This window comes from Tenrec ecaudatus, chromosome 1 (assembly GCF_050624435.1).
Source record: "Tenrec ecaudatus isolate mTenEca1 chromosome 1, mTenEca1.hap1, whole genome shotgun sequence".
In the NCBI taxonomy this organism is placed as follows: domain Eukaryota; kingdom Metazoa; phylum Chordata; class Mammalia; order Afrosoricida; family Tenrecidae; genus Tenrec; species Tenrec ecaudatus.
This window is the reverse complement of record NC_134530.1, coordinates 11351484-11373121: the sequence shown is the minus strand read 5'-3', so window position 1 is coordinate 11373121 and position 21638 is coordinate 11351484. Positions and strand designations below refer to the sequence as shown.

The following is a 21638-nucleotide window of genomic DNA, read 5'->3' as shown; positions in this document are numbered from 1 at the left end:
CCCTGTGACTGTAAATACTCTTTAAGCAAACTAGCAAACAAACTCAGTGCTACTGAGTCGATGCTGAATCATCACTACCTTATAGCACAGAGGAGACCTGCTCCTCAATGGTTTCCAGGACTTTACATCTTATTGAAGCATACAGCCGCATCTTCCCTCTGTGCACCTATTTTTGTGCTGTAAGCACTGACCATTAAATTATCAGGCCAACACTTAATCCACCACACTGCCAGGCCTCTTTATTATTGTTCTGGTTCCATACCAAGTAATGGTTTAGATGCAGAACAATCATATGTACAATAAACGGGAACATTTTGATTCTATCTTGTTATAACCATTTCTGTTATGTTTGAGCACATTTTAACAGTTTTATTGGCCTATAACTAATGTAACATATAATTCAATGACTTAAATATGTTAAAAGACCTGTGAAACCATAATCTGAATCAATCATAAAACATTTTCTTTGTTCTTTCACCCATTATTTGCTTCTGCTCCCCAAAACATCCCTTCCATAGATATTAGGAAGTATTAATCTAGTTCCTGTCTCTGGATTACTTAACCTGAATTTTATATAAAGAATATCGCACCCTAAACAACAACAACTAAAGGAAGCACAGACTAGCATAAATGCAAGAGAAAGGGGAAGATAATATAAAGGAGGACATGTAAAAAATGGGTAACAATATGTTAGGTTTTAACTTAGCTATAAATGAAGGACATTCCAAGATCTAGCTTGAAGTACAATGCTGTCTGGGATAGGATAATATCTATTCAGGTAAAAGGAAATACAGTCATTATAACAATTATTTAAATGTATGCATCAACCACTAACTCTAGTGAAGAACAAACTCAAAATTCTACCAGGGTCTTCAGTTGGGAATTGATCAAGCATACAATCAAGATTCATTGATAATTACTAGTGATTGGGACAAAAATGTTGGAAACAAAAAGGAACAGTAGTTGGAAAATATGGTCTTGGTGACAGGAATGACTCTAGAGATCATACGATACAGTGTTACCAGACCAACAATCTCTTCATCATAGACACCTATTTTCAACAACAAAAAGGCAACACACACATGGGCTTCTCTAGATGTTATACAGAGAAATCTAATTGACTCTATTTGTGGGAAGAGATGATAGAGTAGCTCAATATCAGCAGCTGAAGCCAGGCCATGGACTGAATGTGGAAAAGACTATCATTTGCTCACATCTAAGTTGAGATTGGAGCTGAAGAAAATTAAAATCAATCAATGGGAGCCAAAATATGACCTTCAGTCTACCCTAACTGAATTTCAACAACATCTAAGAACACATTTGCTTCCTTGAGCACTCGGGACAAAAGACCAGATAAGCCGTAGGATGACATTAAGAAATTGATACATGAGGAAAGCAAAAGGTCATTCAAAAGAGAGGGAAAAAAGAAAAGATCAAAGTAGATACCAGGGCTGTGTTCGAGGGCAGTCTGAGATGACAAAGTAAAATATCCCAATGAAATGTAGGACCTAGAGCTAGAAAACCAAAAAGGAAGAATACACTCAGAATATCTAAAACTGAAAAACTAAAGAAAAAAATTAAGCTTCAAATGTCAACATTAAAAGTGGCAAAATACTTTTTGATGCACAATGTAGCAAAAGAAGATACAAAAATGCACAAAGCCACTGTACCAAAAAAAAAAGGAAAGAAAGTCTACATTCAACCATTTCAACAAGAACCAGTGGTGCTGAAGGAAGAAGTCAAAGCTGTACTGAAAACATTAACCCAAAACAAGGCTTCAGTAATTGAATCCTTGAAAAGAAGCATTGAGATGTTCCAGTAGTTAATGAAGCACTGGAAGCACTCACTTGACTGTGCTACAAATTTGGGAAGATGTCTATCTGGCCAACTGCTGGAAGAGATACATAATTATACCCATTCCAAAGAAAGATGACCCAACAGAAGGAATGCTCACCTTATAGAAGAATATCATTAATAGCACATGTAAATACAATTTTGTTGAGGATCATCCTACAACAAATGGTGGCAGCAATACATTGGCAGAGAGCTAGCTATTAGAGTTTCAGTGCAGAGATAGAAAAGGACTTGAAACAAGGGATATCATTGCTGAGTTCAGTTGGATCTTGGTTGAAAGAAGAAAATACTAGAAAGGTGTTTACTTGTGTTTTCTGGACTATGTCTAGGCATTAGGCTGTGTGAATCATAACAAACTATAGATAACTTTGAAAAGAATGAGAATTCCGGAGCACTTCATCGTGCTCACGTGGATCCTGTACATGGCAGTTGTACAGAGCAAGAGGCAGTTTTGAACGGAACAAGTGAATACTGCCTGGTTTAAGATCAGGAAAGTTGTGTCTCAGGATTGTATCCTCTCCCCATACTTATTCAATGTATGCTGAGCACATAATCAGAAGAGCTTATATGAAGAAAATAGGGCATCAGGATTAGATGAAGGCTTATTAACAACTTTGCAGATGATGCAGCCTTGCTTGCTAAAAGTGAGGAGGAATTGAAGCACTTGCCAATGAAGATCAAGGATTGATCTTCAGTATGAATTATTACTCAATGTAAAGAAAACCATAGTCCTCACATCTGGACAAATAGTTAACATGATAATAAATGTAGAGAAGATTAAAGTTGTCATGGCTATCACGTTTATTGGATTCACAATCAATGTTCATGGAAGCAGCAGTCAAGAGACCAAATGACACATTGCATTATGTAAATCTGCTGCATAAGACCTCTTCAACACATTGGAAAGTAAGGTTGTTAATTGAGGACTGAGGTGAGCCTGACCCAAACAATTTGTGTTTTCCAGCACCTCGTTCATATGCACGTGAAAGTGATACATTGATTAATGAAGACTGAAGAATAATGGATGCATGTGAATTGTGGTGCTGGAGAAGAATATTGGAAGTATCATGGACTATCCACCCCCCAAAAAAAATTGTCTTGGAAGAAGTACAACCAGAATGATCCTTAGACATGAGAACGGTAAGAATTTGTCTCACGTACTTTGGACATGTTGCCAGGAGAGACAAGTCCCTGGAGAAGAGACCTGGTAAAGTAGAGGGTCAGTGAAAAGCACAGGATAGGTTGTTACAGTGGCTGCAAACAATGGATTGAAACCTAAGTACAATTGAGAGGCTCGCCCAGGGCTGGGTGATGCTTCATTCTGTGGTACACACAGGGTTGCTATGAGTAAGAACAAACACAATGGCACCTAAAAACAAAAGCTTATCTGTACTAATCCACTTTCCAATGAACTCGCTCAGAGAGCAAAACTATCCACTTCCCTAGTCTGAGTGTTCTAAGGGCGTCCAAGGCAGGCGTAATGTGCATGGCGGCTCTATAAAGCCTTCCCACCTGTGGCTCTCATCTGATGGTGGTTTTCTTATTTTATGGAACAGGTATTGAAGTGTACCTCAGTTAAGCTATCTCATCTTCTGCCCCCAACGGTGCAGTGGCCTCAGTGAGACATACTGCATTTATTTCCATGCTGAACCCCTTCATCTACAGCCTGAGGAACACGGACATCAAGAGATCTATGCAAAGGCTCCTTATTGGAATTACCTAATTGTAACCTTTATAACATCCTTTATGAGGTGTGGGCTGGAAAATATTTCAAAACTTATCATCTGTAACCAGAAATCTTGCATCGTTGGTTACATAATTTTGTAGCTCTCACAGTTTTTGATCTTGAGTTTTCAAATCTGAGTATTGCTTGATTTGTCCCACCTTTAATAGAGCAATGGGAGTGTTTTAGGATATAGTCAATTGGCGTGATCATATCACATCATAATAATGGAGTCCTCTCCAGCTTCTCATTCCTGACCCACCTGGTTGGTAAAACACACAACTCTATTTTTTTGAACTTTGAATTTTTATCCTTGACCATAACTGTCATCTACTAACTATGCTACGTTTGCATCTAATAGAAGAGTACACACATGCTATGTATGATATTGCAAACATAGCATACATGTCATTATTCCAAAATCCAGACTTCATATTAAAATCTAAACACATATTGCAGGCTTTGTCTCATGAGTACAGATTCTGATTAAGCTGGACCAGCATGTGACTTGAGCATAAGATTTTTTAAAACCACGGGTGGTTTGAATATGTAGCCTGGGGGAGAATTACTCATCATTGTAGACCTTTTCTTCAAAGCTGACTAGTTAGTTGTGCATCTTTTAGTTTCCCTATAAAGTGCTGAATATCTCAAAGTGGTCAATGCTCACAAGGGAAACGACATAAAAGAACTTACCCTAAGACTAGGCAAGTGGTTTTCCCAATATTCATAATGGTCTCTCCTCTGAATTTTTCCTTGCTGTATCACATGGATGTTAGGTGCTCTTGTGTTCTTGACAGATGGTGACCTATACACAACAGAATAAAATGCATCTTTTCCATGAGGGATTGTAAATGCATATGGTTTTCATTAGCTGATTTTTGACAGAAGATTGCCAGGCTTTTCTTATTAGTCTCTCTTAGTCGGGACTACCTCCTAAACCCGTTCAACATTCTATCAGCATAAAAGCCTCTATGCACTACATATGAGGTGAATTGTTTGGGAAGCGAACCTGACCTTACACATGGAAGGGAAGAATTATTCCAATGGATCAGCATTGCCTCTCTCCTGCAAACTACAACATTAAGCATAAATGTTTGTTCATAAAATATTCTTTCCCAAGGGGGAACTGATTACAAGGATCTATCTACATGTGACCTCTTCCCTGGGGGATGGACAACAGAAAAGAGGGTGAAGGGAGATGCTGGATAGGGCAAGAGATGACAAAATAATAATTTATAAATTATCAAGGGCTCATTAGGGAGGGGAGAATGGAGAGGGAGGGGGGGGAAAGAGGAGCTGATGCAAAGGGCTTAAGTGGAGAGCAAATGCTTTGAAAATGATGAGGGCAAAGAATGTACAGATGTGCTTTATACAATTGATGTATGTACAGGTATGGATTGTGATAAGAGTTGTATGAGCCCCTAATAAAATACCAAAAAAAAAAATCTTTCCCTTCTCCCAATTCAGTGGTCTATATTTTACAGAGCATTTAGTCTTCAGATCGGAGGACACTTAAACCGCTATTCTGATTTCCTATCTGGTTTCATTGTTAGATTCTTCCAACAATATGAAGTCACTGTCACCGTGCCTTACTAGACTTGACATTGCCGTTATACCTGCTACCTTGGTTCTTAACGTAGCACTTTCTTTCTACAGTTACTGTCTCTGTAAGGCTACATTGCTCTGTTTGTCGTTCCATCCTTGTTTATGCTATTTGTGGTGTTTTCACTCCTCTTTACTGAATCATGAGTGCTCATTTTACATGAGGTAAAAAGATATTTGTGAAGTGTTTAAAGTTGTAAATTTTTAAAGTATGCTCAGGAAAAAGAAAAGTGGTTGTAATTAAGCTTTTTTAAAAAGTTGAACAACTGAGGATTAAAGTGGCGCACTCATAAGGAGCTCTGGTCAGTTAGTCACATTGGACTGTTAACCACAAAGTTAGTAATTCAAATCCACCCACCACTTCATAAGAGAAAGCTATGATTTTCTGCTTCTGTAAAAGATTTAAAGCCTGAGAAACCCACAGGAGCAGTTCTACTCTGGTTCATTATGAGTCAGAATTGACTCAATGACAGTGAGTTTGAGTATGCATAAGACCTTTAGTGATATTCATACAGTTTTGAAGAAGTAATTTGAGTGCTCTTTGAATAATTGTTCAATCAATATCTTTTCTCTGCCATTTGCTCTGTCTTTTACCCCTTGATCAAATTCCCTAGGCATTTTCCTGATGAGAAACTTTGATACTGGAGAAGGATATATTCGACAGAGGGTGAGGCCGTCCCATTTTCTCAGAAGGTATAGCTCTCGTTTAAACATCATGAAAGCAGAATATTGAATAGGAGAGGTGATCACAGGAATTCTTACCAGGTGCTCATTCAAAAGGGGATGCTTTAAGATCTTACACTTGTCATTTCTGGCATAGTAATCCATATACTTGTTTGATGCAAAATGACCAATAACCAGTCCATTTAAGCTCACTGGGGCCTCAGATATTGATCTTTATGTGTTCCGTTTCAACTTCAATTATTTTCATTTTTTCTAAACTATTACTTCATGCATTTTAGTTCTGGTTATTAACAGATAAGTCCAGATGCTTCTAATCAGTTTGAAACCTACTGAAGGTCCTGAAGATTTTGCTCCATTCATGCCATTATGATAGGGGCTGTGGACTTGGAGTGGGTTATGCTTTGGAGGGTTGACTTCAAGGTTAGCAGTTTGAAACCACCAGCTACTCAGCAGGAGAAAGATGAAGTTTTCTATTCCCTTAAGATTTGTAGTCTTAGAAACTCACAGGGAAAATTTTACTCTGTCATTATGAGGTGGGATTGATGTAATGGCAGTGAATTGGTTGGGTTTCTTTTTGGGGGTGGGGTTCCTATTTTAAGAAAGTAACCTTTCTTTATTCATATTCTGAGTGCTTGAGAGGCTCGTTTTCAGGCATCATATCTGACCATTTCTGTTGCCATTCATAAGTTTTCAGTGGATAATCCTGCCAAAGTACATAATCTATATTTTCACTATAACAGGAGTTAATCGATTTTCAAAAGCAATCTGTGAAATCTGTTCACCTTGGGTAACCCTGCTAGTATCTGAAGTCGTGCTGACATATCTTCTAGCATCACAGCAACATGCAAGCCACCAGAGGACGACAACCTGACAGACGGGAACTTAACCCTCGAAAGACCCCAGTCTGGACTAGAGTTGATAAATTGGTCAATGGCGCTTCCATTTGGATTCTGAAGGGTGAGGCAAACAATACAGTTTATACTTGGAAGATTTCAAATCTTGGGGTCTCTCATGTCCCTTTCTTTTGAGAAGAAGAACTCCAGTTTAATTCATATGTTCTCCTGAGAACAAGTCTGCATTTTCTAAGTTGTTAACTTTCTAATAAGGTGGGTGGCTAAGAAGCACCCATCCCAGAATTCAGTAGGCTAATGGTCCCAGGCTTTAGTCTGCACCAGGATTACTTTGAGGACTTGTTAGAATACAAATTACATATTCCTGTAACAGGAGAAGCACCCCCACGTTTCTGTCTCAGTAGACACGAGTTTGGGCCTAAAAATTCGCGTTTTTCCAAACTTCTCAGGGGATGTTGATGATGCTGATACCCAGGGTAACTTTTGAAAGGCTCTGCCTTGAAATTTACCTTCATCAAATGATTCAACTGGTCTCTTATTAATATATAGGTTCCCATCCTACCCCATTTTGCTGCTTTTGTTGTGAGGTGCCATTGAGGCAGTTCCAAGTCATAGTGACCCGACACACAACAGAATGAAATACTGCTCGATCCTGTTCCATCTTCACAATTGTTCTTGTTTGAGTCCATTTTTTGCAGCCACTGAATCAATCCATCTCATTGAGGATCTTCTTGTTCTTCGCTGCCCCTTTACTATATCAAGCATGATGCTTTTCTCCAGGGGCTAGTCTCTCCTGACAACATGTCTAAAATATGTAAGAGAACATCTTCTCATCCTTACCTCTAAGGAGCACTCTGGCCAAATTTAGGAGCTACGAAAATCTTTGAAGCTAAAAATTCATATGCAAAGCTTCAAAACATCTTATGGCCAACTTAGTGAAATACGATCTCCAGAGAACGAACTTGAGAACTTAGTTCTGACTCACAGCAACCCTGTGTACCACAGAACTACACATTACATGGCCCTGTGCCATCCTCACAATTGTTCTTATGACTGGACACATTGTTGCACCCACCATGTCAGCCCAGCTTGTCCAGGGCCTTCCTTTCTTTTGCTACACCCCCACTTTCTAAAGCATGATGTTCCTTTTCCCGGGGATGATCTCTCCAGACAAGAAGCTCAAAGTATATAAGATAATGTCTCACTATCCTTGCCTCTAAAGAGCCTTTTGGCTATCCTTCCAAGACGGATTTGTTTGTTCTTTGGGAAGTCCGTGGTACTTTCAGAATTCTTCCCCAGCACCAAGTGCAAATGCATCAATGCTTCTTTAGTCTTTTGTATCTAATATACAACTTTCCCATGCACATGACTCATTACTGTAGTCAATTCTAACCCATAGTGATCCTACAGGACAGGCTAGAACTGCTTCTGTAGGTTTCTGAGACTGTAACTATTTACAGGAGGAGACAGCCTCATCGTTCCCGTGAGGAGTGGCTGGTGCATTTGAATTGCTGACATGGTTAACAACTCAACACTTACCCTATGACACCACCAGGGCTTCTACATTCATATGAGGCAATGGAAAATACCATGGCTTGGGGTCAGGTTCACCTTACTCCTCACAGTAACATCTTTGCTTTTCAACATTTCAAAGAGGTCTTGTGAGTTTGCCCAATGCAATGCACCATTTTAGTTTCTTGACTGCTGCTTCCATGAGATTGATTATGGATCCAAGCAACATGAAATCCTTGACAACTGTCCGGAGCCATGAGGCCCGGCCATTGCTTGGAATTTATTAGGACTTGCCTGGAGCCGTGAGGCCTGGCCATTACTTGGAATTTATTAGCCTGAGCTCTGGGCATTCTTCTACCCCAGCCTACGTGACAGAGCACTGCAGCTGTAAAGCTTGAGCAAACAAGGGGTAATGCTCTTTAGATAAGCACCCATGTCCTGCATCCCCTTGATTGGGCAAAAGATCGTCTTCCCCTATGCTTGATTTGCATGTACATGCCACTCCTCTGCGTACCTAATTGAAGACTGTAAGCCCTTACTGACTCATGGGCAGGGCACGCTCCCCTGAACTCCCTGATTGGCCTGTTGCCAAGGTAGCCTAATCTGCATGTGCGCTGAGGCTCCCTCCCTTGGCTGGCCCTTATAAGCTGTGACTCTTTGTTCATTAAAACAGGACTTGATCAGGATATTGTCTTGTCCTCATTCTCCGTGCCTCTTGTACCCCCCAATCCCCACTCTCTCCCCCAGGACCTACGGTGAACGTCCCGCGGGACGGGACAGACAACATCAACATTTTCTTCCTTTATCATGTTCATTATTGGTTCAGTTGTGAGGGTTATTTTTTTACATTGAGTTGCAATCCATGTTGAAGGATCCAATCATTGAGCTTCATCAGCAAGTGTTTCAAGTCCTCCTCATCTCACAGTCTGTTAATAAACCTTCTTCCAATCTTGATACCACATGCTTATTTTTTTTCCTTCCAGAAATATTTTCATAAAATTGATCATTTCAACAACACCAACTGCATACCCATTAATAAAGGAGACCCAGAATAAAATTTATCACTATGGCTATGATTTAAAAGGGTGAGGGTGGGGAGGAATCTAGCACTTTAGCAAAGTCCAATTAAAGTCACATTCCTTCTTATGGGCTATGATTGGAAATCTAATGAGATATTGCAATAAAAATTACAACAAATTATCAGAGTACCTCTGCAGAAGCATTTGTCCTCAAACGTATTCCAGTTTGAGATTCAATTTCAGAGTAAAGCAATACAAATGTGCGGAAAAAGCTAGACACTGATGACGCACTATTAAATTCGCCAGACACTCTGATCCCAATAAACTAAAGTAGAGTTTAAAAAATTTTTTTTTCTTCAAACCACTGTCAAGAAGGAAATCAAAGATAAATACAAGGTACAACAGTTTTTCCTTTTATTTTCCCTCGGTGTTGGGTTTTGTTTGTTTCTTAACAAACACAAATTAAATACAGAAAACTTCCTCAAAAATTAACAGTTCAAGAGAAAAACATATCAATTGCATTCTACCACACTTAAAACCTGTATCTTGCTACTTTAATATCAATGGTAAAAAAGAGTAAGTTTTGATATTGCTTTGTGATATAAAAAGTAGCTGAGTAGCAAACCTGAGGAAAACTTTCGACCAGATGGATTGATACAGTGGCTTCATTGATGGGCTCAAGAACATCTGTGAGGTTGGCACAGGACTGGACAATATTTCATTCTGTTGCATATAGGGTTTCTCTGAGTCAGAATTGGCTCGACCACACCTAACAGCAACAAATTATGGAAAGCAGTAGGGTGCTAACCAAACAACTTGGAGTAGAAATTACATTCAATCTAGGAATATCTCTGCTGGGTATATACCCTAAAGGAGTAAGAGTCATATCTTGAACCAATATATGCATTCCCATGTTCACTCACAGCATTATTCACAATAGCAAGAAGCTGGGAACAATCCAAATGCCCATTAGTGGAAGAATGCTACATACACACTGAAAAAAATGATAAAATATGAAGAAACACATATCATGTAGGGACCTGGAGTTCATTATTCTCAGAGAAATTGATCAATCACAAAATCAATCACACGGTTATATGGGGAATAAAAAAAAAAGCACAGACTTTCCATCGGAAAGGGACAACTTTGGAGGCTATTGAGGGAGGGGAGATGAGAGAAGGGAGACCATGTCATACATTAGAGGATTGACAGGTATGACCTTGAGTGAAGGGGCTTTGTAATGCACACGAGGAAGAAGAGAAGTTAAAGTAGAGAGAGTAAGGTAAGCTCTCTGGGGAGGGGAGTTGACAAGCAACTGAAACTTTTGGACACAAAACTGATGACAGAAATGTGAACCTTCTATCTAAATCATACGAAAAGATGTTAAAAGAAATCAATCACACACTGGTCATTTTTAATGTAAAAATTGAAAGAAAAATATAGTTTGCAGCGTGGAAGTGGGATGTGAAGAAGGGCGGCGAGATTGCTCCTTCCATGGAAGAACCCAGATCGATTCCTTTCCTCTTCCTGCTTTATTAATATTAACAAGTCTTCAGAGATGGGTTAACGTGAACCAATTTGGCTAATTATGAGCTCTGGGCATTTAGCTCTCGAGGCCATCCAACTGTAAATAACCTGCCTTGCTCTGCAGGCCCTGTCCCTGGAACTCTGTCTGCAGGTCTGCCATCAGTTGTGTTTGTATACCTGAGCACACCTGAGGCTGTCTTCCTCAGAGTCCCGAGGAAGGAGTGTCTGCACTCATCACCCCCACGGCAAAAGAGATGATGTTGGCCCTGCACCACGTGGTCATGCAGCAACAGAGGCCAAGGGCAATCCAGTGAGTGCTATGGGAGACTGTGGACAGAGCGAATGGGAGCGCTGTTTCCTCCTGATGTAAACAAGCATCACACTTGGAGTGGCCAGGTGGGAGGTCCTGAATTGTTACATTCCAGGACACAGGTCTGTGAGATGTCTTGTACTTGTTCTGGTAGCATTCCAAGAAAGAGCTAGAGCAGTGGTTCTCAACCTGTGGGTCACGACCCCTTTGAGGGTTGAACGACCCTTTCACAGGGGTCACCCAATTCGTAGCAGTAGCAAAATTACAGTTATGAAGTTTCAACAAAAATAATTTTATGGTTGGCGGGGAGCAGTCACCAAAATACGAAGAACTGTATTAAAGGGTCGCAGCATTAGGAAGGTTGAGAACCGTTGATCTAGAGTTTTTCTTGCACATTGGTTCTGGTTTCCAAAGGCACTGCCCCACAAGTTCAGGGAAAGGGAGCATTCCACCTCTCTCCTAAACCCTTCACAAGGACAATGCAGATATTGATCATAGTGACAATGACAAAGGTTATGACATGCCACAGTTTCCTGACTGTCTATGGAAAGCAACCCAGGGTCAGGGTCTGAGCTAAGTTTTTTATTTCACTGTTTCCTTTTCCACCTTAGCCACACCCTGGAAATAGTGACACGTGTCACTGGCATTGCACAGAAGAGAAAAGAGCACAGTATTTCTAACTAACCTGTATCGGGTCCTGGATCAGAAATGGTTGAAGCCCATTGGACGCAGAGTGTCTACCCTCAGACATAGAACATTTCAATTATATTCTCCTCTGCACATCCCCCTGTCATTTCGGGTCCCTGGTCTCTGCAGGCAGAGAATTCATTCTCACAGTGATGCCTACCATGCTCCTTTCTGTGAATCTCCAGTAGATCGCAGTAGTGGATGCTCTTTGCTGTATGTACTATGGGAAGTATGCCTGAGATTCCAGGGCAGAATTTTAGAAAGTGTCAACTGTTCCTAATTTAGAACAGATCTCTCTCTTGCCCCTTCTTAAAGATTTTGTCTCAGTTGCCCATTGCTGCCTTCTTCTTTGTAGTTGAGCCCACGTGATCTCAACATGAGACATGAAGTTAGGATCTAGGATTTTAATCCTAAGTAGAAATTGAGATGAGTTTAAAATGTAACTTAGGTATATCAAGGGTTAAGTTTTCTGGTACTCTGTAGAAAATATTCTGAAGTCTGAGGGAACAGAATGAAGATATTTCGTGCATTGGTGTCAATTGTGTCATTTGTAATTTCAAAATTTGCCTGCTCTATATATTATCCATGTTCCACAAGGTAAATTCTTAGTATTGCTCAGCTTCTGTGTTGCCGTCTGAATGTATCCACAGCTGAGAAAGATGTCTTCATGGATTTAAGTATTGGACAGAAAATGGATATTACATATATGATTAAGTATGCAATAGGTTTATATAGTCAGAGTGTATTAAATTTAAAAATTATTTTCATTTATATTATTATACTATTAATATAAATTATACACATTTCATATTAGTTATTTAAACTATCATGTTTGTGTCTGAATCTGTAAGAACATTTTATATCTATGTCTATACAAATAGATAATGACTGCTAGGGAGGAAACAGATGTGTCTCATTCCTTACTGATTCCCCAGAACTTAATCCACGAATGGATCAGAGTAGGTTACAACCACAACGACAAGGCACCTGTGTGAAATGTGTTATTGACCCTACCTTGGTTCACAGGATAAAAGGGTCCACTATGTGGCTTCTGTGCTGAGTGGTTTCCTGTCTGTGCTTTCATCTCCCGAAGGAAGTCCCACCGGATTAAAGGCAAAATAAAATAGGGCTTGCATCGCTCTATATGAAGGAAATACTATGGTGTCTATTTGGTAGAGAATATATATTCAGTTATTTAGAATTATGTTTAGAGTTTAAAAAAATAACAACTAAAGTGGAAATGAAAAGAGAAAAGGTAAATAAATCCCACTGTGTGAGCCAACACACATTTTTGTTTGTCATACTGTAGTGGCTTGAGTGTTACTGTGGTGCTGGATCTATGTCACCACTATGTAAAATACTAACAGCGTCATTCGTGGTGAAGAGGTTTTCGTGGAGCTCTTAGACTAAGAACAGGTTGGAAAGAAGAAATAGACTATATGTAGCTGAGGGATTAGCCACTGACACCTGTGTGAACAAGCAGAAAACCTTTGTTACATATAATGCCTAAAGATGAGCCCCCTCAGAATGGAAGCTCTAAGAATATGACAGGGAACAGCTGCTTTATCAAGTAGAGTTGATCTTCATGATATGATTGGACTTCTGGAATGCCATCACGAGCATCATACTTGAAGAAAGCAAACAGTTACTTTAAAACAGGAAAAGAAAAAAAAAAGGGACAAAGTGGTGTCAGAAGATCCTGAAACTTGCTCTTAGGTGCAAACTAGCTAGAGTGATTAGAAGAAATGGGGAAATAAAAAGGCCCAACAACGAATTTCAAAAGACATTTTGAGGAGACAAATAAAAATATTATAAAAAATGTGTAAAGACCTGAAGTTACAGAGCGAAAAATGCTCAGCATATCTCAAGCAGAAAGGACTAAAGAAAAATTCCAAGCCCATTGAAAAAGCCATGGACAAAATATTGAATGATGTACAATTCCTGGACCAAAAAGTAATAAGCAGAGTCACTGAACCAAAAAAAAAAATGGTCACTATTCAATGTTTTCAAAGTGCAGCTTTTTATAAAAGCCAAATACATTGAAAGCTTAAGTCTGTCTTGCACTGAAGGCATTAGTGAATAACAAGCTTCTGGAAATTCACTGAATGCCAATTGAAATGTTTCCACAAGCTGACGGACAATGCAAGCACTCACTGCTCTATAAGAAGGAATTAGAGGAAAGTGATCTAGCCAGCTAACCAGAAGCGATCCATATTTCTGCCCATTCCAATGAAAAGTGACCTGATAAATATGAAAATTATTGAACATTAACAGTACTATAAAATGCAAGCAAATTTTGCTGAAGATAAGTTAAAAACAGCCATAGCATTACATCAACCTCGAGCAGCCAGAAATTCAAGCCACATTTAAAAGAGGCCATCCCACAAGGGAAATTATTGCTGACAACAGATAGGACTTGGCTGAAGGCAGAGAGCCAGAAAGATATTTTCTTGTGTTTTATTGATCAAGCAAAGGCATCCACCTGTGTGGATAATAATAAGCTATGGTTATGTGGAGCCTGAACATGGACAAAGAGGGCATCGTTTGTGCAGAACAAAGGAATATGGCACAGGTTTTTTGTTTGTTTAAACATTTTATTAGGGGATCATACAACTCTTATCACAAATCTTTGAAAGGATGCACTGTGCTGGAATGCTTTGATTATAACTATTCAATCTGTATGCTGGGGAAATAAATGAGGAAGCTGGACTATGTAAAGAAGAACACCATAGCAAGACCAAAAGAAGGCATACTAATATCCTGGGATATGCGGATGACACAATCTTGCTTTAGGATAGCTGGAAGAATTACGAACCCTTGCGTCTGAAGATCAAAGCCTGCAGCTTTCAATATGCATTGCAACTCCGTATAAAGAATCACATGCGGACCGATAGGCTACGTCAAGATATACTGAGAAAATACTGAGTTTGTCAAGTATTTAATTTTGCTTGGATCCACAATCAACACTCATGCGAACTGCAGTCAAGAAATCACACGATGCATTGCTTATGAACCAATCTGTGACTACAGATCTCTTTAAATTGTAAAAGAGCAGTGATGCCCCTCTGCGGACTAAGCTATACTTGGCTCTAACGGTTTTATTTTTAATAGCCTTATATGTAGGTTGAACAGCAAAAGAAGACTGCAGAAGAATGGATGCCTCTGAATTGTGGTGTTGGCAAACGATAGGGATGTATCCTGGGCCAGCAGAAGAACACACAAAACTGCCTTTGAAAAGCACAGCCAGCATGATGGTTGGAGACGAAGATGATCAAAATTCCATCTGACATGTTTTGGACCAGTCGGTGGAGAAGGACATCATTCTTAGTAGACTGTCAAGGAAACAGGGGAAGACACTCAACAAGATTGACACAGGAACTGCAGCAATCAGCTCAAGCCTGTAACAGGTCTGAGAATCACACAGGGCAGGGCAGCGTTTTCTTATTTTGAGCCTAAGGTCACTGTGAGTTAGAATTGACTCAGGCACCACCACCACCAGCAATAGACACATTGTTTTAGTGATTCAAATATAATTTTTAAATTCCAATTTTAATTTTTCAACTTTAATGTGTGAAACATACAGCATTTTAGCCTTAGTCTATGAATTCTTATTTCAGTGTTCAGTCTTCTCAAACAAAGTTATGTTATTTCATTTATTTTCAGGTGAATAAATGAAGGCTGACCTATTGAATGTCCCTCTTAAAACTCAGGGAGTTCATCTGTGAGTTGAACGAATGGATGAAATGGCTTACAGGTAACTTTATAGTCTAGATCTTATGAATTGTAATCTATTTTATTAAGGACCACTGGTGGTGTAGGTGTTATGCATTGGGTTGCTAATCAAAAGGTCAAAAATTAGAAACCACCTGCTACTCTATTGGAGAAAGATAAGATTTTCTACTGTTCTAAAGGGTTGCAGTCTGGGAAACCCACAGGGGCAGCGTCACCCTGTCCTATGGGGTCGTTATGAATCAGAATCAACTGATGGCAGTATGTTTGGAGCTTTAAACTGTGTTTTATTGCTCACATGGACAAATTGAGCTAGGAATAATCATTCCCTTACAGGATGATAATTTTTCATTTAGAATTATCATAGAAGAACCACTATCTGACAACTTTCATAAATATTTGGAATGCAGGGGTGTGGATGTCGTGGAGACCAAAAACACACCTGTAAGATAATTGGACTGTCTCTTTCAGAAGGGCCACATGGAAGGGATTATAAATCCAGGGTGCAGTATAGCACCGATGAACCACATAACTATCCTTTAGTTCTTTAATATTTCTTCCCCTTACTATTATGGTTTTTCTGTTTTGTCTCATTAATCATGCTATATTTGTGTAGTCATAAGATCTATAAGGTCGTTTGGTACATGAAAGCCAAGATAGATGACCCTTCAGAAACAGCAGCAGGAGTAATGATTCCCTCAGGGTGCAGAGAGAGATAGGGTTGGGGTATGGGGAGGGGGTAGGGCATAGGGAGATAATACCATTGATGACAGAATTGTATGTGAATGAATATATTGGATGTGTATGATATGGGGGGAAAAGGCTCCTGTGGGTATCTGAGGGGGGGCAGGGGATAAAGGGGAGCTGACATCAAGGAGTTTAATAAGAAAATGTTTTGAAGCTGATTGTTGTAGCAATTGTACAATACTGCTTGAAGTGATGGAACTATGGGATCTTAAAATTTCTGAAAGAGCTCTCAATAAAAATATTTAATAAAAAAGAATCCTTTCCTTAATAATACTAGACACCATTTAAAGTGTGTGAATAGATGTATATACTTCACAGTGGTGGTTAAAATATACTATTGTCATGAATAAGAACTTCTGTGGGACAACACGTGTAGGTTTATATTATTTAGGTGAATATTTTCAATAATTATGGTTGTAGCTACATAAATCAATACTAATATTATTAACATTGAAAGGAAAATATAATCACAAAATTTATGACAGGAATTACCTTTGGAGGAAAGGGAGTGTGGAGGAATAGGATCATATAAAAGAGGAAGAAAACTCAGTATTTACAGGTAATATTTAAAATATGTGTTATAAACCAAATACTATTAATTGTTTTTATAATTACTGTTAGGAGTTGGCATTAATGATAATAATAGGTCACATTTATGGAACACTTACTAAGTACCTGTAATACTCTAAAACAATGGTTTGCAACTTTGACTCAATTTCAGGATGACTAAGGGACTAGCTGATTATCTAACATTGGGAACCACTGATGTATGCACATTATATTTATATTTTGTATATTTATATGATATAATTAAACTTTATTCTACAACTCTAAATGTTAGATTGAATTAGTGTATGAAATATTTCATAAAACATGTATAAGTGCATTATTGTATATTTTTCTATTCACTTTTGCATTTTCTCAGATTAAATTATGTTGGATTCACCAAGTAAAATGAAGAAATGAGCTGTCATCAGGGAGATGAAGTGAGGAGAAACCATTCTCTAAGATAAGAGAGATTAAGCTAGAGAATAGAAGTGCTGATTTGATAAGGAAAACAACACTTTCCAAACATATGAGAAATATATTTAAGCTTTCATCAAGTCATTGGAGAACAGAAACAAACAATAAGAAGAGCTAACTAAACTTCAGACATTTCCCTGAGATGGTATAGCACTGGTGCAAACAATAATGCACACTCTGAAGATACAAATAGAGTATTTTGAAAAGAGTAAATGATTATTAATAATTGGGGATTTCACAATCATGCCATCTTTGGAATCAGCAATGCTATATGACTTTGTACATTTATTGAAGACATTGTCATCAAAATGTTATATTAATTAAAGCCAAAACAAAAAATCCCACACTTACAGCTATGAGTTAATTCTGACTTCTGACTCATAGTAACTATATAGGATAGGGTAGAAATATAAAGGAACATATATATATATATATATATATATATATATATATATATATATATATATATATATATATATATATATATATATATAGTTTCAAGGTAATCCACACATTTGAATATATGTTTTCTTTTGATTGTAATAAATCATTTTATTTCAGGTTCTTATAGCTCTTATAACAATCCATACATCAATTGAATCAAGCACATTTGTACATTGGTTGCCATCATCATTCTAAAACATTTTCTACTTGAGCCCTTGGTATCAGCTACTCTTTTTCCCCCTCCCCAACTACCCTACCACCTTAATGAATGCTTGATAATTTATAGTTTATTTTAATTTTCATATTTTACACTGCCCACTGTCTACCTTCACCTGCGTTTCTGTTGTTCGTCCCCCTGGGGGTGGGATTGTTGTATATCATCCATTGCTATCAGTGCCTCTTTCTCTCCCTTCTCCTGTCACCTTCCCCTATCATCATGGTATCACTACTCCATTACCGTTCCTGAGGGGTTTATCTGTCCTGGATTCTGTACCAATGTACCTGCTCTGGTCTAGCCCGATTTATAAGATAGAACTGGGGTCATTATAGTGGGGGGGAGGAAGCATTAAAGAACTAGAGGGATGTTGTATATTTCGTTGGTGCTGTATTGCACCCTGGCTGGCTCGTCCCTTCTGTGAGAGGCTGTCCAATTGTCCACAGATGGGTTTTGGGTCTCCATTCAAACCCACCTCTTTTGCCTGGAAATGGTTGTTTGTTTGGGGTCTTCTGATGCTTAGTATCTGATCCAATCGACACCTTGTGATCACATGGGTTAGTATGCTTCGTCCATGTGGGCTTTGTTGTTTCCCTGCTAGGTGGCCACTTGCTTAACTTCAAGCCTTTAAGACCCCAGATGCTATATCTTGTAAAATCTGGGTACCATCAGCTTTCTTCACCACACTACCTTATGCACCCATTTTATCTTCAGATCATGTCAAAAAGGTGAGCATCACAGAATGCCAGGTTATTAGGACAAAATGTTCTCGTGTTGAGGGAGATCTTGAGTAGAGGCTCAATGTCTATCTGCTACCTTAATACTTAACATATATATATAATCCTATTGTTATATATTCATGTATTTACATATGTACATGCTTTTGTTTATACCTCTATAAATGTCTTTTGTCCCCTAGTTCTTTCCTCTATTTCTTTTTACTTTCCTCCTGTCAGACTTCAGTCAGCTCTCTGTAGTTCCTCTTGGCTACATTGCACTTGATCAAACCCTACCAGGCATTTTATGTATTTCTATATAGGATGGATGACTTAAAACCAAAGAACAATGACATGTATAGAGATAATTAGCACATACCTATGCTTTCTGATTATTAACATTTATTTAGATTTAGAATCTAGTTAAGAAGATCCCTGGGTGAAGGAGATAGTTTAAGCTAGACTACTAATTGAAAGATTTTTATTGATGGTTCAAACCCACCCTTCAGCAATATGAAGTAAAGGCCTAATCTACTTCTGATTAGGCCAAGAAAACCTAATGGGACCATTTTATTGTGTAACACATGAGATCGCCATAATTTGGTATCAACTTGATGATAAATATTTTTTAATAATTAAATCATTTTATTGGGGACTCGCACAATTCTTATCACAATCCGCACATACATCCATCGTGTCAAGCACCTTTGTACATTTGTTTCCCTCATCATTCTCAAAACATTTGCTTTATGCTTGAGCCCTTGTTATCAGGAAATAATAACTACTCTTTTAAATTTTATATGGTTCTGTCCCTTATTGGTTTTATAAATATTCTAAATCAAGGATATTTAGTTCATTGCCCTTGGATAAAATAAAGTTCACTTGGATGCTTCTTGAAAAAAACACACATGTTGCCATTGGATCGATTCTGATTTAGGAAGATACCTTGGGTGTCAGAGGAAAACTCTGCTCCAGGGGGATTTCAATGACTGCGTTTTCACAAGTAGACCATTAGGCAACTTTGAGTGGATTCTAACCGCGTGGTGATCAGTCCAGTGCATTGGCCACTTCTCTAACCTGGGACTGTTTGTTGTTGTTAGGTGCAGTTGAGTCAGTTCCAACTCATAATGACAGTGCACACAACAAAATAAAACGCCACCAGCTCCTGTGCCTTCCTCACCATTAATAGGTTTGAGCCTATTGTTCCAGCCACTGGGCCAATTCATCTTGTCTTTAGGCCGGTGTTTCTAAAGTGGCTGTGTACTGAAATGGGTAGGTAGCACACAGCAATTAGGAGAGACCTCTCAGAATCACAGTGGCTTGGTTTCCTACAACCAAAAACAACAAAAAAAGCAGAAGATCCTAGGTCCTAAACTGTGAACTGTTGTGGGTTTTCATTCATTATTGGTGAATGTCTTGATTTAAAATATAGTACATTGTTGGTGCTTGTTTACTTGATTCTTTTTAACAACCTTGATTTCTCTTTTTCAACATAACTCAGAAACGTGGAGCTACAGAATCTAACAGGTTTCTCACAATTCCTCCTCCTGGGTCTTTCTGAGGATCCAGAACGGCAAACGCTCCTCTTCGGGCTGTTCCTGTCCATGTACCTGATCACTGTGGCTGGAAACCTGCTCATCATCCTGGCTGTCAGTTCCGACCTCCATCTCCACACCCCCATGTACTTCTTCCTCGCTAACTTGTCCTTCACTGACATCGGTTTCATCTCTACCACCGTCCCAAAGATGCTCATGAACATCCAAACACAGAGCAAATCCATCACCTACGTGGGATGTCTGATGCAAGTGTCATTTTTTGATCTTTTTGCATGTCTGGATAGTGTATTCCTCACTGTGATGGCTTATGATAGATTTGTGGCCATCTGTCACCCCCTTCACTATACAGCCATCATGAATCCTCGTCTCTGTGGCTTGCTTGTTTTGGCATCATTTTTCATCAGCCTTTTGAATTCCCAGCTACATGTTTTAATGGTGTCACAACTGACCTTCTGCACGGATGTGGAAGTCCCCAGTTTCTTCTGTGATCCCCCACAACTTCTCAACCTTGCCTGTTCTGACACTTCCACCAGCACCATCTTGGTCTATTGCGTAGGTGCCGTCTTTGGGGGTCTCCCAGCCTCGGGGATTCTTTTCTCTTACACCCGAATTATTTCCTCCATTTTGAGAGTCTCATCTTCAGGCGGAAGGTATAAAGCCTTTTCCACCTGTGGCTCTCACCTGTCTGTCGTTTGCTTATTTTATGGCACTGGTATTGGAGTGTACCTTAGTTCAGTTGTCTCGTCTTCTGCCAGGAAGGGAGCAGCAGCCTCAGTGATGTACACGGTGGTCACCCCCATGCTGAACCCCTTCATCTACAGCCTGAGGAACAGGGACATCAAGAGAGCCCTGGGGAGGCTCTTCAACAGGACAAGCTAATCTCAAGGTTTAAGTCATCTCTTTACATATGTCTGTTTTAAGGGAAAAAATGGCAAAAACTAATATCGGGAACCAGAAGTCTTATATCTTTGGGTTACTTAATTTTTAGAGCTTTTAGAGTTTTCAATATCAAGTTTTGATATCTGAACATTGCTTACTTGGTCACATCTTTAATAGGATATCAGGATTGTCCTGGCACATGTCAATCTGCATGTTTATATTATGTATCAATTATGTAGCTTTCTGTAGCTTCTCATCTATGACCCAGGTTTTCTGGCAAGATGTAAAAGTCTATTTTGTTTTGTATTTATACAGTCTTCTGTCTTCACCATAGTAACACGTTGGTGTCATTGTGAATTATGTACAGGCAGTGTATATGAACTATATATGTGTGAGTATGTATGTGTCTGGTGTGATTTCATCATAAAATCACCTGGAAAGCTTAAACAATATTTATGCCTGGTACCATCACTACAAGTTCTGGTGTTATCGGAACAATATATAACTTGGGAATAATATTTTATAACACGGACTGTCCTGCCAAGGTGAGAAGTACACCTC

General features: G+C 39.0%; 1 protein-coding gene across 1 annotated transcript; it reads left to right on the top strand.

Moving 5' to 3' along the window:
* Positions 1 to 20150: 20150 nt before the first annotated feature.
* On the top strand, positions 20151 to 21077 carry LOC142431351 (olfactory receptor 7E178-like). The gene has a single exon (XM_075536252.1). It carries the CDS (start codon positions 20247 to 20249, stop codon positions 21075 to 21077), a length of 831 nt encoding a protein of 276 aa, XP_075392367.1. The 5' UTR covers positions 20151 to 20246.
* The last annotated feature ends 561 nt before the right edge of the window (positions 21078 to 21638 follow it).

Coding starts and splice junctions, on each gene's coding strand:
- LOC142431351 (XM_075536252.1), top strand. CDS start 20,247: ATGTACCTGATCACTGTGGCTGGAAACCTGCTCATCATCCTGGCTGTC.